The 15,470-nt window shown below is 40.3% G+C and overlaps 2 protein-coding genes across 4 annotated transcripts in view; one reads left to right on the top strand and one right to left on the bottom strand.

Moving 5' to 3' along the window:
• Positions 1 to 15,470, bottom strand: part of mcph1 (microcephalin 1) — a 53,466-nt gene that overhangs the window by 11,978 nt on the left and 26,018 nt on the right. The window lies entirely within an intron of this gene.
• LOC106612545 (angiopoietin-2) lies at positions 1,460 to 14,635 on the top strand. Its single transcript, XM_014213787.2, has 9 exons — positions 1,460 to 2,445; positions 5,757 to 5,912; positions 7,068 to 7,189; positions 7,476 to 7,714; positions 9,267 to 9,394; positions 9,794 to 9,895; positions 10,059 to 10,225; positions 12,777 to 12,907; positions 13,655 to 14,635. Exons 1-9 carry the CDS (start codon positions 2,164 to 2,166, stop codon positions 13,813 to 13,815), a joined length of 1,488 nt encoding a protein of 495 aa, XP_014069262.2. The 5' UTR covers positions 1,460 to 2,163; the 3' UTR covers positions 13,816 to 14,635.

A 15,470-nucleotide genomic window follows, 5' to 3' on the forward strand; every position in this document is an offset into this window, starting at 1 on the left:
GCCATAAACTAAGAATATCAAAAACGTGATATTCCTGTGTTTTATATACAATTCCACACTGAGTTTGGAATAACGTGAAATTGTGAAAATTATAATGCCCTTTTAGTGTGAGAGCGGTTTGAAAAGACCACCTGAAATTTCTGCCTGTTTTGGTGGGATGTTTTGGCCTACCTGGTGACCTCACCAGGCGGTAAATTAATTAATAGATTAATAAGAAAGAGTTCCAAACCCCTCTGCTAATAACAGCTAGTTTTCAGTTTCCCCTCCCAACTCTGACCACTCCCAGACAGTCCTAGCTACATTTTTGCTTGAGAAATTGCTCTTCACTAAGAAGCTATTGTTTCTTTTTGACCATTATAATTGAAAACAAATCACAGTAAGGTACTTAATTGTTACCCAGAAATGATTTGATATTGAGATACAAACAGCTGCATTGGACCTTTAATGTGTGACCCTCACCATGCACCGACCCAACTTGATCTCTCATCCATTTAAGCCAAAGGTTAATGTAAACTAGTTATGTTTGCCAAGTGTGTCAGTTGGACATTAAATGAACAGCAGACAAACCATTAACATTCCGGAGCTTGGTTGGCACCTATGAAATTAAGCGTCTGCTTTCCTCGAGAGGCACAAGTCTCTTTGGAAGACAGTTTCCCAGCAAAATGTATTGCCTATACCCCCTCCCTAAGAATAAATAATTATCAAACCACGCTTGAACTCCTGAATAATCACAATATTTTATCAGTATGGACAAAAAGGCTCCACAAAAAAAAAAAAAAAAGATTTGAACCTAGGTCTGGGCTCAAATGACTCGGCTATTTGGGGCCGTTTTTTTCTCATGCTACTCCATGATAGTCTGAGAAGGATTGAGACAGGATGCAGGGAACACAGCCGCCCTGACCTGAAACATCCTCTAAAATCAAAGGTGGGAAAATTGTGAGGGGAACGTGGTCTGGCGACAGCCAGGCACCACTGAAGATTGTAATCGAAAGTTAACTACAGCACAATAAGCTAATATTCAGGCTACATTACCTTAGCTTCAGACATGGCTACTGTGTAGTTTGATTCTGATGGTTCCCCAGCTGCCCATCTACAGTTGCCAGGATCAGAGGATGGAAAAAAATATACTTTAAAAAAGGACTAGATTAAGAACCTTGACTACTTCATTCCCACACAGGAAAAAAAAGCAGGCAAAGCTGCACTCTGGACAACAGGGCTCTGTGAAGCCAAGATCAGTCTATTTTAAGTCACATTAAAATGGAGATTTAGCATCTTATCATGATGACATGAAGTGGAAGGATGAGCTTTATTAATGTCCTCAGAACCCCAGCCAGATACTCGTCTCCCTCTGTAAACATACTGGATCTCACCCCTACATGTGTAACAAGATCCAGATACAACCCAGAGTTGGAGAATGACAGGAAATAAGAGCTAATGTTTTTTATGACTGCGCAAAGAGATCGGAATGGGATGTGACAGAAAGGCTCTCCTTACTTTAACATTCTCACTTAAACGCCTGTGCTTTGTCGCGGGGAGAAAAATATTTACCACGGTTAAGGATAGACATTGCAATTCCAGACTTTACTTGAAGGAAGCTGCATCCTGAATAGATGTTTGGCCATCGGCTTGTGAAAAACACAAATATGGGCATTGTTGTTTTATCCTCTCTGCCCTCCCTGACCTGTTGATGAAGCTCTATCTCAGGCAAAGATGAGGATATGGTGGGAAGTGTTAAATTAGTGCATCTGCTCCTGTGTGTGTGTGTGTAACAAGTGGAGTCTACACATTGCTTCTTCCAGCCTAGCAGCTCTTCACGGTGACTGGCTACAGGGATATAGTGGGAGGGGCCTTGCCATTACTCCCATAGCTAGTAACCAGAGGGCCAACTGCAGCTGAAATCAAGAGGCTGGAGGCTTAGTGAAAAAGGGGGAAACGTGCAGTCTAGGAATGACACCATCTACCCGGCGTACCCACTGACTGTATCCCCTCCTCCTGCCTATAAAAGAACCTGAAGTATTGGACTGTGTGCACTTCGATATTCCAGAGGATACCAATACAACAATATTTAACCTCGAAAAACATTCAACTGAAAAAAGGCAGTGAACCAAAAGGAGAACTTTGGGTAAAATTTTTACAATAACATTTTTGTTTTAATTCTTATAAATGTTTTATGTTGGCTTAGTGGTGGTCTTGAGTGGCTGCCTGGCCCTGGGGGCAGGCTACAGGAAAACTACAGACCCAACAGCTGCTAAGAGACAGTACCAGATCCAAAATGGCCCGTGCAGCTACACCTTCCTGCTGCCTGAGCAGGACAACTGCAAGACCTCAAGCAGCACCTACACCAACCTGGTCCAGAAGGACGATCCGGCAGAGTATGATGAGTCGGTCCAGAGGCTAGAGCAGCTGGAGAACATCATTGAGAACAACACACAGTGGCTCCTCAAGGTATAGTCTTCTGCTTGACGTCACACAGCAGCTTCTCTACTGGGAGTGCAGGTCTGTGTTCAATGCCGTCTCACACCTATTCCCATGGTATTATACTTTTTTGGAGTCCCTCTATTTTGTATGACATTTTACATCCCTCCAATTTGTATGATATTTTACATCCCTCCAATTTGTATGTTATGTGTTACTTGCATGTCCAGGTACACTCTGGTATAGTGCCTGCATTTAAAATGTAACAAGGAACTTGGTTCCGGATAACCTGTTGGGTGCTGTGAACCTTTCAGAGATTAAACATTAAATTAATGGTTCTGCTGCTCTGCAGTCATGTTACGTCAACTTGAGATGATAAAGAGACCACAAGTTTTTGCAGCCTTTGGTATAGAGGTATAATTTGGAAGGGGGTGGGGGGGGACAAACTGACCTCATTATGTAGCTGTGCAGAGGTGATGTTATGTAGTGTCATGATTTCCCACTCTGCACAATATTATTAAGAAAGTGCTTTCTATAGGAATGTCTCATTTCCCACCCCATCAGAAAAGATGAGTATACACACCAACTTTTCAGTGATGTGCAGACGCGTTATACTCCAGTCACCTTCGTTACTGCAAAGAAGGCTTTGAAAGACTAATTTCAGATTTAAAAAATCCTCAGATTCTGATTGAAAGCAGTGAACTTGACCTTGTAAGGAAGCAGGCAAGTAAATTGTGACATTGTCCTACTATTTGAAGGGGGCATCTTCACATGGATTCAGTCTTGAGCAATAAGAAAGCGAATGTGAGCCGAAGTAGGGAGAAAGTAACCTGTGTCACAGAAGCAGGGCTGTGGTGGCTCTGAGTGGGTGAGAAGGGCCGAGTAGTGACAAAGCCTCTACACAGGTGCCCAGATGAAGGATCTGCGCATCCCTTTCAGCGCTACTGAGCCATCACTTGTGTGAAAGGAACGGGCTCAGGCTCCCTACATTCTTTCCCACTCTTTAGAGTTTGATTAATGATGAGATCTATAGAGCTCTGACAAGACGAGCACAACTCATTGCCTGATCACACAGCTCACAACCAAAAAAAAACAGACCCTGGCCTGAATCATTCCACCAGCTCAGTCAGCTGCTACTAAGCATTGAGGGTCCCTAGATCTTTTGTCATTGCCGTTTTATCAGAGCAGAGCCACTGCTTAAGAACACTTTATTTAGAATAATGTAGGCTTGTCTTTAAAATGCTTTGAATTTGGCACTGAACATAACTTAGCTTTTAAGGTAAAGACAGCAACTTTTAAGCTAAGGACAGTGATTGGGCTACTGTTTTAATAAGATGCCCTCACACCGGAAGAGTTTAATACCTAGAAATTAAGCGGTTCAAATAGTGAATCTCTAGTCTTTAGACTCCATAATGATCCTTCATTCAGTTCATTAAGCATTTACTGCCTCACAGGCTTTTATCCTCCAAGGACAGATTTGTTACGTGAGATACATTTGCGTAACTGTGCCAAAATCTCAAATCAAATTGACATGCATGATTTATGCTGCATAAAAGTCAGAGTAATGTGTGATTGAGGTTCGTCCCAAAGTGACTACTACGGAAGGATTAAGAACTTTGTCATTAATATCGGTCAAGGAGAGAATTGCAATACTTAATTGATTGATGTAAAACAAACATTAAGTGAGCGGAACTAATCTATGAAATATTTCCTGACGTGTCAATTTCATACACTACAGTTTGTTGGTATATTGGCATTATACGTAATAACAGAGGAAAAGGTCTTCCTTTGAACTTCCCCATGTAAGACCGAGTCGAAGACAGAGGAAATCATTGTACATCAACTGACGAAAAGACAATTTGTGAGAGCCGAGGTAATACCTCAAAATCTTGCACGGTCTCACTCTCAAAATTGGAAGACAGGATGATGGACTTTGCTGTCGTGCCGGTAAAATAAAATGTCAGTTTGCCGTCACGCTTTTCATGTAAACCGGGTGTACAAACAATAATTCCTTGTGGAATACTTATAGGCAGGAGTGGAGTAAACAACTGATTAGATCATTTGCCGTCAATGGAATGTCCCGCTCTCAGTTCCGATGACACACTCTTCCAGCCTCCACGTGCCTGTGTCCAGGAACACAGACAAGATGGAAGTGGAGAAAGGAAGATAAACAAAATTAGCACTGATTGCAGCACTTTTTGTCATGGCAAAAAGAAAATATATTTCCCGTTTTAAAATTGTCCCAATAGTTTACCTTTTTGGCAGATGGGTATACAGCCTAATTGTTTACGCAAACAAAGATCAGAACGACTAGGCCTACTAACGCTACTAATATCCTCTTGCAGTGTAAGACGCAGTGTCGTAGAGGATGCAACTCGTCACTCATCATTTCCATCCTGTTTACAAGACTTTCAGGCCTGATTGCCACTCAGGAACTCAATGCAGGAAAGCGCTTTATGATTGGGTTTGTTTTAAATCTGGCAGTTTCATTTTGACAGGTGGCTACTGGATAGGGGGACAAGACTCCTATTTAAAGCTCTTATTTGCTCTAAAGAAAAGTATACAGTGTGGGACAGACGAGAAAAAAGCTTATTTCAAACTTTTCTACAGGTAGGAATGTTACAATTATGAGTTTGCCTTCACGATGACTTAACCAAACTCATGTGAAGGCTCAGTCAGCAGTAACATTTATCAAAAAAAGAGCCTTAGAGGTTGAAAGGGCATTCCAGTGCAGTCCCCATTGACAGTGATACAATTTGATATGACCAAAAATGACCATATTAAAAACGTTTTAATTTTCAGGAAGCTATTAATCCCTTGTGTAGATCAAATATGAATCAGCAGGGATGCTGGGAAAATATTCTCAGTCTTCCATTTTTGACCCCTCTGAAAAACAGAAGCACATGAACTTCCTGCCCCAATTTGTACAGCCTTCAACATCATGTAATCTAAACACTTGTCAAAAATGCCTGGCCTGTCACCGGATAATTCTGCCCACTTGTACCGCTCAAGAGATTTCTAGGTCAGACACAAGGGGGAAAGCCATGAACTCCATGACAAGGCAGTAGTGCTTAAAAATAGTAATTCTAAAGAACAGCCTATACTTTCACTGTGACATCCATATGGTAAACAACAGTTTCGTACACAATTAATTTGAACCCATCACAATGACCCAATAACTCTGCCAGGGTACCAAGGCAGTACGCTCCAATCTTTATGCCCTGTACGAAATATAACCACTCCTTTTCCAGAAAACATAGACAAAGGCCCAATATCATGTTATATCACTTAAACCATCTCACTAACCTGCCTTCATCAACTTTTCTTCATCCTTACTGCAGCTGGAGAACTACATACAGGAAAACATGAAACAGGAGATGTTCCAGATCCAGCAGAATGCAGTGCACAACCACACGGCAGCCATGATAGAGTTTGGAACCAACCTGCTGAGTCAGACCGTTGAGCAAACACGGAAGCTGACTAACGTAGAGGCGCAGGTGAGGACCTTTTACTTAATATAGTTTTGAAAATATATGCTAAATGAATAAAACATTCAAAACCCAATAGCCTACACCAAACAAAAGTTATAAAAATTTGATTTTTTTCATATTTTGCAAATGCTGTCCAACAGGGCCAGGATTTGCTGTAGAAAGTCATTGACCTTTTGTGAACGAACTACACAGCATTTCCTGTTATTAACGGCATTATATTCCCACAAGAAAGGGTCTATCAATTTCTCACAATCAGACATCCGTCTGTTCAAAGCCACCAACACCAGGTCCAATAGTAGACCGACACATACCCAACATTCATGTAAACAACAAATTGGCACAGGTTTTTGCTGAGTTCAGTTCCTCAAACTGGAAAATCAGAGGGGGGTTTCTAGAACCAGGAGTTCAATACGTCTGTGAGGATACTTTCATTACATTATACAGCCACTTTCGCAGTAGGCCCTACATCCCCTGACCCCTTTCCAACATATCTGTCCATTATTGGAATTTGATTGTTCTGTTTTTTCCTGTTACGAAACAGATTTTTCCGACCATCTAGGCCTATGCACATTGTGCTCTTTAGAAAGTGAAGCGAACCACAAAACCGTGTTTGAACATGAAGTGAGATAGGACTGTTACAAATCGAGTTTGGACTGAAATTGTAATCAAGTTAAGCGCTACTATTACAAGATAAGTGTATTGAGGCCCTGTATTGTATTTAGTTGTATTTAGTGTACTGTAAATCTTTTCCGTGAGAGGGAAAAAAAACTTCACTGACGGGTGGCTGTGCACAATTTATTTTTAACTGTAGCTGATCCAAAAGTATTGCAGTGAACTGTGGAATTGTTTGTGAAACAAATTACTCAAGAGAAAAACAGGGAGATGTCAGAATCCATTACATAATACCAATTTGAGATTTTTTCTAACCAGGAAAGACCAAGTTTTCATTTAATCATACCACATCCCTAATTGAGAGAGTACTTCAAGGGCAGGTTGTGAAATTACATAAGTAAAATGACTTGTTAATTTGGTTCTTGACAAATATTCAACAATGACAAATCAAAATGGTGTCTACTTAATTTAATCTGTAAAGGGCTTGCAGCAATTACTAGCTCCATTTAATCTAAAATACCTTGTGGGAATTGTCTATTTAATCTTTAGGTAATAAATCATACAACTCGGCTCGAACGTCAGCTTCTTGAGAACTCTCTATCAACGAGTAAGTTGGAAAAACAGCTCATTTTCCAAACAAATGAAATAACCAAGCTGAATGACAAAAACAGGTAAGGATATTTGTTTGCATTAACAAACTTCACTTTCAGTCAGGTGCCCCATCTCCAAATCATGCTTCAACTAAAACAAGGCTACAAACACTAGACAGTAGCCTAAATATTTAGGCTAATATTTCCTGTGTTTTCTGTTAAACACATTTTTGCCCAATTGTAGGCTTATATGTTCTGTTCGCGTAAAACAATTTGCTTCTTGATATGAAATACTACAAGACCAGTAATGCCAACCAGCTCTGCTGCGAGTTGCTGAGCGTGTACATTTGCCCTTGTTCCTCCCCAGCTACCTGGAGAAGAGGGTGGGGGAGATGGAGGAGCAGAGGCAGGTGGAGCTGAAGACGCTGAAGGAGGAGAAGGAGCAGCTCTCTACACTGGTACTGAGACAGACGGCTGTCATCGAGGAGCTGGAACAACAGCTGCTGCGGGCCACCACCAACAACTCTGCCCTGCAGCGGCAGCAACAGGAGCTGCTTGAGACCGTCAACAACCTCATCTACACAATCTCTATCCCCACAGGTGGAGGTGGGTGACACTATGACAGCGTCTGGTAGACTTAGGAGGGGGCTACATTGGCATCACTGATTAAGACCAGAATGCTATGGGCAATTCAATTTTTGTAGCGTAACTAATAAGCCACAGTTTAGTAAAATATAGAATGTCAACTGTTTATCAAATCACAACCTTTGAAAAGTCACAGTATACTAGTATGTATTTATAGTGCCTTAGCAAAGTATGCAGACCCCTTGACTTTTCCACATTTTATTAGGTTACAGCCTGCTTTTTCCCCCCTCATCAATCTAGACACAATACCCCATAATGACAAAGCAGAAACAGGTTTGGCATTTTGGCTAATTTATTAAAAATAAAGTATTCAGACCCTTTACTCAGTACTTTGTTGAAGCATCTTTGGAAGCGATTACAACCGAGTTTTCTTGGGTATGACGCTACAAGCTTGGCACACCTGTATTTGGGGAGTTTCTCCTATTCTTCTCTACAGATTGTTGAAGCATCTTTGGAAGCGATTAGGTTGGATGGAGAGTGTTGCTGCGCAGGTATTTTCAGGTCTCTCCAGATATGTTCGATTGGGTTCAAGTCCGGGCTCTGGCTGGGCCACTCCAGGACATTGAGACTTGTCCCGAAGCCACTCCTGCATTATCTTGGCTGTGTGCTTTGGGTTGTTGTCTTGTTGGAAGGTGAACCTTTGCCCCAGAGTCTTTAGGTGCCTTTGGGCAAACTCCAAGCGGGCTGTCATGTACCTTTTACTAAGGAGTGGCTTCCGTCTGGCCACTTTACCATAAAATCCTGATTGGTGGAGTGCTGCAGAGATGGTTGTCCTTCTGGAAGGTTCTCCCATCTCCACAGAGGAACTCTAGAGCTCTGTCAGAGTGACCATCGGGTTCTTGGTCACCTCCCTGACGATGGCCCTTCTCCCTCAATTGCTCAGGCGGCCAGCTCTAGGGAGAGTCTTGGTGGTTCGAAACTTCTTCTATTTAAGAATTATGGATGCCACTGTGTTCTTGGGGACTTTTAATGTTGCAGACATTTTCTGGTACCCTTCCCCAGATCTCTGCCACGACACAATCCTGTCTCAGAGCTCTACGGACAATTCCTTCAACCCCATGGCTTGGTTTATGCTCTGACATCCACTGTCAACTGTGGGACCTTATATAGATAGGTGTGTGCCTTTCCAAATCAATTCAATTTACCAGAGGTGGACTCCAATGAAGTTGTAGAAACATCTCAAGGATGATCAATGGAAACAGGATGCACCTGAGCTCGATTGTGAGTCGCATAGCAAAGGGTCTGAATAGTTATGTAAATAAGATATCAGTATTTTATTTGTAATAAATGTGCAAAAAGTTCTAAAAACAGTGTTTGCTTTGTCATTATGGGGTATTGTGTCTAAATTGCTGCGGATTTCAAAACATTTTTCATCAATTTTAAAATAAGGATGTAAAGTAACAAAATGTGGAAAAAGTCAAGGGGTCTGAATACTTTCCAAAGGCACTGTATGTTAAAGTACATGTACAACTTTGCTGTATTATCAATTTGATCGGCCCTCCACTTTTTGCAGGGAACAAGCCTACCATGATGCAGGACACACCAACCACATACCCAGACTGTGCTGCGGTCTACAAGTCAGGAAACACAGACAGTGGAGTCTACTCACTGACCCTTCTCAACACTACACAGGAGATTAAGGTAGAATTTAACTCTTATGTTAATATTGGTCCTATTCAAGCTATAAGCTCAACATTAAATCAAAAGTACAATCACATGGAGACTAGTTAAGAAATAAGTTATATTTTTCTAACACCACAGCCAATCCTTTAATTCAGAGTAAATTCAAATGTTCTCAGTCTTTGGTTTGTTTTGTGCATGCCCGAGCTCAAGTAGGGATCTCCTTAGATACTTTTCAGTGGTTAGAGTTAGACTCTGGCACATCACTTGGTTTTAAGAAACCTCCCATTCCATTCAACTAGACTGAGAGGGCACTGCTTTTGTCAAGTTTGCTGCTGAAGTCAAAAGTCCCTCAGTGTAGTCAAAAATCTGAATTTATCATCATTGATGGCTGGAGTAATCTATGTTTTTTGTTTGAAGGCTTACTGTGACATGGAGACAGAGGGGGGTGGATGGACAGTACTACAAAAACGATTTGATGGCCATGTTGACTTTCACCGTACGTGGAAAGAGTACAAAATGGTGAGAGCTAGAGGAAACTATCCAAGTTCCACAGCACAAAGCTTAGATAACACTGCCAAGTGTCAACAAACAGTGAAAAAGGTTTTAAATATCTCAGAATGCAGCTCAACTGTGACATTGTGATCATGCTAAAGGTGAATCATTGTTTTATGTTCCTTCAAAGGGCTTTGGAAACCCTTCAGGTGAATACTGGTTGGGAAATGAGTTTGTTTCGATACTGACCAATCAGCACCCATACGTCTTGAGAATACAGATGATGGATTGGGAGGAAAACGCAGGATTCTCACTATTTGACCAGTTCTCTCTAGGCAGTGAAGCAGAAAACTACAGGTAGGCATAGGTTTCCCAGGTGTGGTATCTAAATATAGGCTATATATGTAATGTAAAAATAATGTTGGGGGAGTCTGTGTGTGTGGAGGACCACTGAATATAGGTGATAGCTTTTATTACTTAGCGATGTGGACTGAAATATATCATAGCTGCATAAGAGTCCATTAACATTACTATATCAAAACATTTTGAGTAAAGTATTATAATGAAATGGTGTGCAAGTCATGTTCTTGAAAATCAACAAAAATGACAAACAAAACATTTAACTTGCCTGAGAATACACATAAATACATGGGGTGGAAGGGTCACTAGTCCAAAACAAATGGAAAGTGTTGCCATCTCGAAAATGTTTTGGATCTGTGACACAGAAGGCTAAAATGAATCAGTCTCCTAAACCTTCAATCTGTACCCCTAGACAGACATCACCAGCGCCTGCTAGAACATAAGCTGATTTCAAGGAGAGAGACAATACTTCCTTTCTATTTGAGCAGCAGACCTCAACTCAAGCACACTCCTGTTAATTCCTTTAGTCTCAAAGTATATCAAATGACAATTCTAGAGCCAGACAAAGCTGATTTCCATATAAATTATTTTTATACTGGAATTGAGAGGCCACAAAACAATGGAGGTCAGCAATGACATCAATATCTCATCACCTGCGTTAACATTTTGTACAGAATGAATGACAACCAAACCATTACAGGACACTTCTTTCAGAAAACCCTGCTGCAGCTTTCATGAGTCACTTAACATCTAAATGACTAGTGTGTAGACATAGCCTATAGGTTCTCATGAAGCACAAGAAAGGTTAAAAAGTCAGTAAAAAATAACAAGGAAAACCAAGGGATACGCATCTACAAATACAACCTCTCTTGTACATAGTTTACTGCTAGCAGAGAAAGGAATACATGGCGGACTCAATTCCAGCATTTCCCTTATATTGTAAAAAGATACATAAAAAATAAACAGCACCAGCGAAAGTTGACACAGCTACTCTTCATTTGTACTATTTTCTACATTGTAGAATAATAGTGAAGACATCAAAACTATGAAATAACACACATGGAATCATGTAGTAAACAAAATAAAAATATATTTGAGATTCTCCAATGTATCCACCCTTTGCCTTGACAGCTTTGCACAATCTAGGCATTCTCTCAACCAGCTTTATGAGGTAGTCACCTGGAATGCATTTCAATTAACAGGTGTGCCTTGTTAAAAAGTTAATTTGTGGAATTTCTTTCCTTCTTAATGCCCTTGAGCCAATCAGTTGTGACAAGGTAGGGGTGATATACACAAGATAGCCTTATTTGGTAAAAGACCAAGTCCATATTATGGCAAGAACATCTTAAATAAGCAAAGAGAATCGACAGTTCATGACTTAAAACATTAAGTCAATACGGAACATTTCAAGAACTTTTAAAGTTTCTTCAAGTGCAGTCGCAAAAAGCATCAAGCGCTATGAAACTGGCTTTCATGAGGACCGCCACAGGAAAGGAAGACCCAGAGTTACCTCTGCTGCAGAAAATAAGTTCATTAGAGTTACCAGCCTCAGAAATCGCAGCCCAAATAAATGTTTGAGTTCAAGTAACAGACACATCTCAACATCAACTGTTCAGAGGAGACTGCATGAAACAGGTCATGTTCGAACTGCTGCAAAGAAACCACTACTAAAGGACACCAATAACAAGAAGAGACTTGCTTGGATCAAGAAACAAGAGCAATGGACATTAGACCAGTGGAAATCTGTCCTTTGATGAGTCCAAATTTGAGATTTTTGGATCCAACCGCTGTGTCTTTGTGAGGCGCAGAGTAGGTGAACGGATGTGTGGATCCCACCGTGAAGCATGGAGGTGGTGTGATGGTGCATCGCTGGTGACACTGTAATTTATTAGAATTCAATGCAACACAGCATTCTGCAGCGATACGCCATCCCATCTGGTTTGCGCTTAGTGGGACTATCATTTGTTTTTCAACAGGACAATGACCCAACACACCTCCAGGCTGTGTAAGGGCTATTTAAACAAGGAGAGTGATGGAGTCATGCATCAGATGACCTGGCCTCCACAATCACCCGACCTCAACCCAATTGAGATGGTTTGGGATGAGTTGGACAGCAGAGTGAAGGAAAAGCAGCCAATAAGTGCTCAGCATATGTAGGAACTGTGAGATTCATGTGTTATTTCATAGTTTTGATGTCTTCACTATTGTTCGACAATGTAGAAAATAGTAAAAAATAAAAACCCTTGAATGAGTAGGTGTGTCCAAACTTTTGACTGGCATTGTATATAATATATTACATTTTCGGGAAGGTAAAATGTTTTAATTGTAAACTTAGACTAAAACCATATATAATGAAGAAAAGATAATGGAGCCATATATTTTTTTTATAAGATCATCTTTGAGAACTAACAAACAAAATAATTGCCACCAATGCTAAAAAAAAAAAGAGGGCAAACACTGATAATTCATTCCCTAAACTTGGGTCATTTGAGGAATGGCAATTATGTACTTCCTCCTCACAGTGCATTTCTCCGTTTTCATTTCACAGAATACACCTTAAAGGCTACAGTGGCACAGCAGGCAAAATTAGTAGCCTTGGTCAGCCGGGAAGTGATTTCAGCACAAAAGATGCAGACAACGACAAATGTGTTTGCAAATGCTCACAACTGACAACAGGAGGTAAGGAACAGGTTCATTTGCAAATCACCTTAGAGTTTTCACTGGCCTTTATTAAGATCAATTATTCCCTTCATTATTCCCTCCACTTGACCCCCACCCCCAAGTTTTGGTACTTCTGCAAGAAAGTTAAAAGACCTCTTGCTTTTTCTTTCTGTCGCGGGGTCAAGGTTCTTGAGCAAAATTAGCTCAGAGTTAATCACTGATGAGCTCATTTGGGAATTCTTCCCCTGCAACTGCTGACATTAATAGTCTGGGAACTGAGGATTTTTCCCCTCCCTCTCTTGAAGCTCAGAATAGAGGTCCTGCTCCATGCCACTGACATTTGGACTGCTCTGGGGCCAGACTTGGACTCCTTCAATGTATCGGTGTCTGTTTACTTGACATATGAGAGGGTCTCCACCAAATGAGAGGGTCCCCTCAGAGGTCTTGCACAGAGGAATCCCTCCACCTCAGGGAATTGTTGGTGATAACCAGCTGCATATTAACAAAATAGGACTAAGATGAGACACCCGGGGGGAATGACCTAGACTAGCTTGCACTCCATGTGATAACAATCCAGACCTTCCCATTTAACTCAACAAACTAGAGGTACGAAAGTGTGCAAGTTTGTTGTAATGTGATAATTAAAAGCATCAATGTTAGAAGGAGAAGCACAGTTACTCATTGGGCTTGTTGTCTTATAGACAATGCACCCAATGCACATCCTGAAAACCCTCAGACTGACAACCTCGTTTTCTGCTTTCCTAGGCTGGTGGTTTGACGCCTGCGGCCCCTCCAACTTGAACGGAATATTTTTCCAGCAGGGCCAGAACTCAAATCGATTCAATGGAATCAAATGGTACTACTGGAAAGGCTCAGGCTACTCACTGAAGTCTACCACAATGATGATCAGACCAGTAGACTTCTGAGGCTGTGACAGAGACATGCCTTTCACAGACATGCATAGAATGGAGAGCAGAGCTCTGCTACTGTGGGAAACTACACAGACAAGACAGACAAACAAAAAATACCTGACAAACAAAAAAGACCTAACAGACCGAAGTGCTCCATAACAGCAACCTCATCACTTCAGAACATTCCACAAGGGAAGGAACAATTTGCTTTGCTCCAACAAGTCAGCAATATTTTTTTTTTTAAAACTTTTGTACAAAATGGACAGGTGAAGACTAGCAGAAAAATCTATGAACTATCTATACTCAGAAATATATGGGCTTTGGACTGCATAACCAACCAGGACATGGCAGTCAAAAGATGACCAGTTGGAAATCTTGTATTTATAGCAAACTGGAACTGTGGTATAGATAACAGTATTGTTTTCTATTAATAAGCAATACTAGGGGAAATGTCAGTGTGTAACACATTGCAAGGTTGACAAAGTTAATTTTGTAATAACGATATTTCACCCCATTAACATTAGATACAATGAATTGGAAAATAAGTTAAATTTGTAATGCAAAATAAAAATGTAACAATAGCCCTAATTTTAAAAGCAAAGAAAACAAGGGTACAAAGCACAATACGTCATACATATCAAATATGAACATAATGCAAAAAGGCAATCTGTAATGAATCGACGGCTTTTCTTCCTTACAGGAATTGTACATACTCCGTGCCTTCAGAAAGTACTCATACCTCCCTGGTCTTTGTGGTTGAATGTGTGTTTGAAATTCACTGCTCAACTGAGTGTCCTTACAGATAATTGTATGAATGGGGTACAGAGAAGATAGTGTTTTAAAATGATGTTTTTTGACTATCTATTATTGCAACTTATTATGAGACTTGTTAAGCACATTTTTACTTCTGAACTTATTTAGGCTTGCCATAACAAAGGGGTTGAATACTTATTGACAAGACATTTCAGCTTTTCATTTCTAATTCATTTGTAAAAACATCATTCCATTTTGACATGAAGTACTGTGTGTTGGCCAGTGACACAAAATCCCAATTTAATCAATTTTAAATTCGCACTAAGACAACAAAATGTGGAAAAAGTCAAGGGGTGTGAATACTTTCTGAAGGCACTGTACATTATTTAATTCAAATGTATAGATGGTTCACAAAATGTATTAAAATCAGTGTGATAACTTTGATCGGCATGTTACTCAAAACATGTCATCAATGTCAATTAACCTAATTATGCAAACAAACGTGATATCAATTGCAAATCCTAAAGTGTGATCAACTTTTTCCATGATTACTTCGACTTCCACCTCTTTTGCCTGACTTAAACTACATGCTCTGTCATGACTCCAATCTGTACAAGTTATCCAGTACTATGGAGCATATCTGCTTATATTTATCAATCTAATTTAATTGTTTTACTGTAACTTATTCATGTAATATACTTCACCCATTGTTTTGTGAACATTCGGGACCACAAGTTAATTTTCACTTAATTCTTCTAAGTGACTTGTGGTATGAGTAAGATTAGTCTATTTGGGACTTTTTTTATGTGGAGTATGGATAATGGTTTTGTCAACGGCAGGAATGCAAACAAATAGACTTTAGAACTTAATTCCAATCATGTTGAAACAACAACCTACAGTTCGTATGTTTTCATTCT

Source organism: Salmo salar, chromosome ssa01 (assembly GCF_905237065.1).
Source record: "Salmo salar chromosome ssa01, Ssal_v3.1, whole genome shotgun sequence".
NCBI classification, from domain to species: Eukaryota; Metazoa; Chordata; class Actinopteri; order Salmoniformes; family Salmonidae; genus Salmo; species Salmo salar.

Coding starts and splice junctions, on each gene's coding strand:
- LOC106612545 (XM_014213787.2), top strand. CDS start 2,164: ATGTTTTATGTTGGCTTAGTGGTGGTCTTGAGTGGCTGCCTGGCCCTG. Junction 2,446..5,756: donor ACACACAGTGGCTCCTCAAG/GTATAGTCTTCT, acceptor TCCTTACTGCAG/CTGGAGAACTACATACAGGA. Junction 10,226..12,776: donor AGTGAAGCAGAAAACTACAG/GTAGGCATAGGT, acceptor TTCATTTCACAG/AATACACCTTAAAGGCTACA.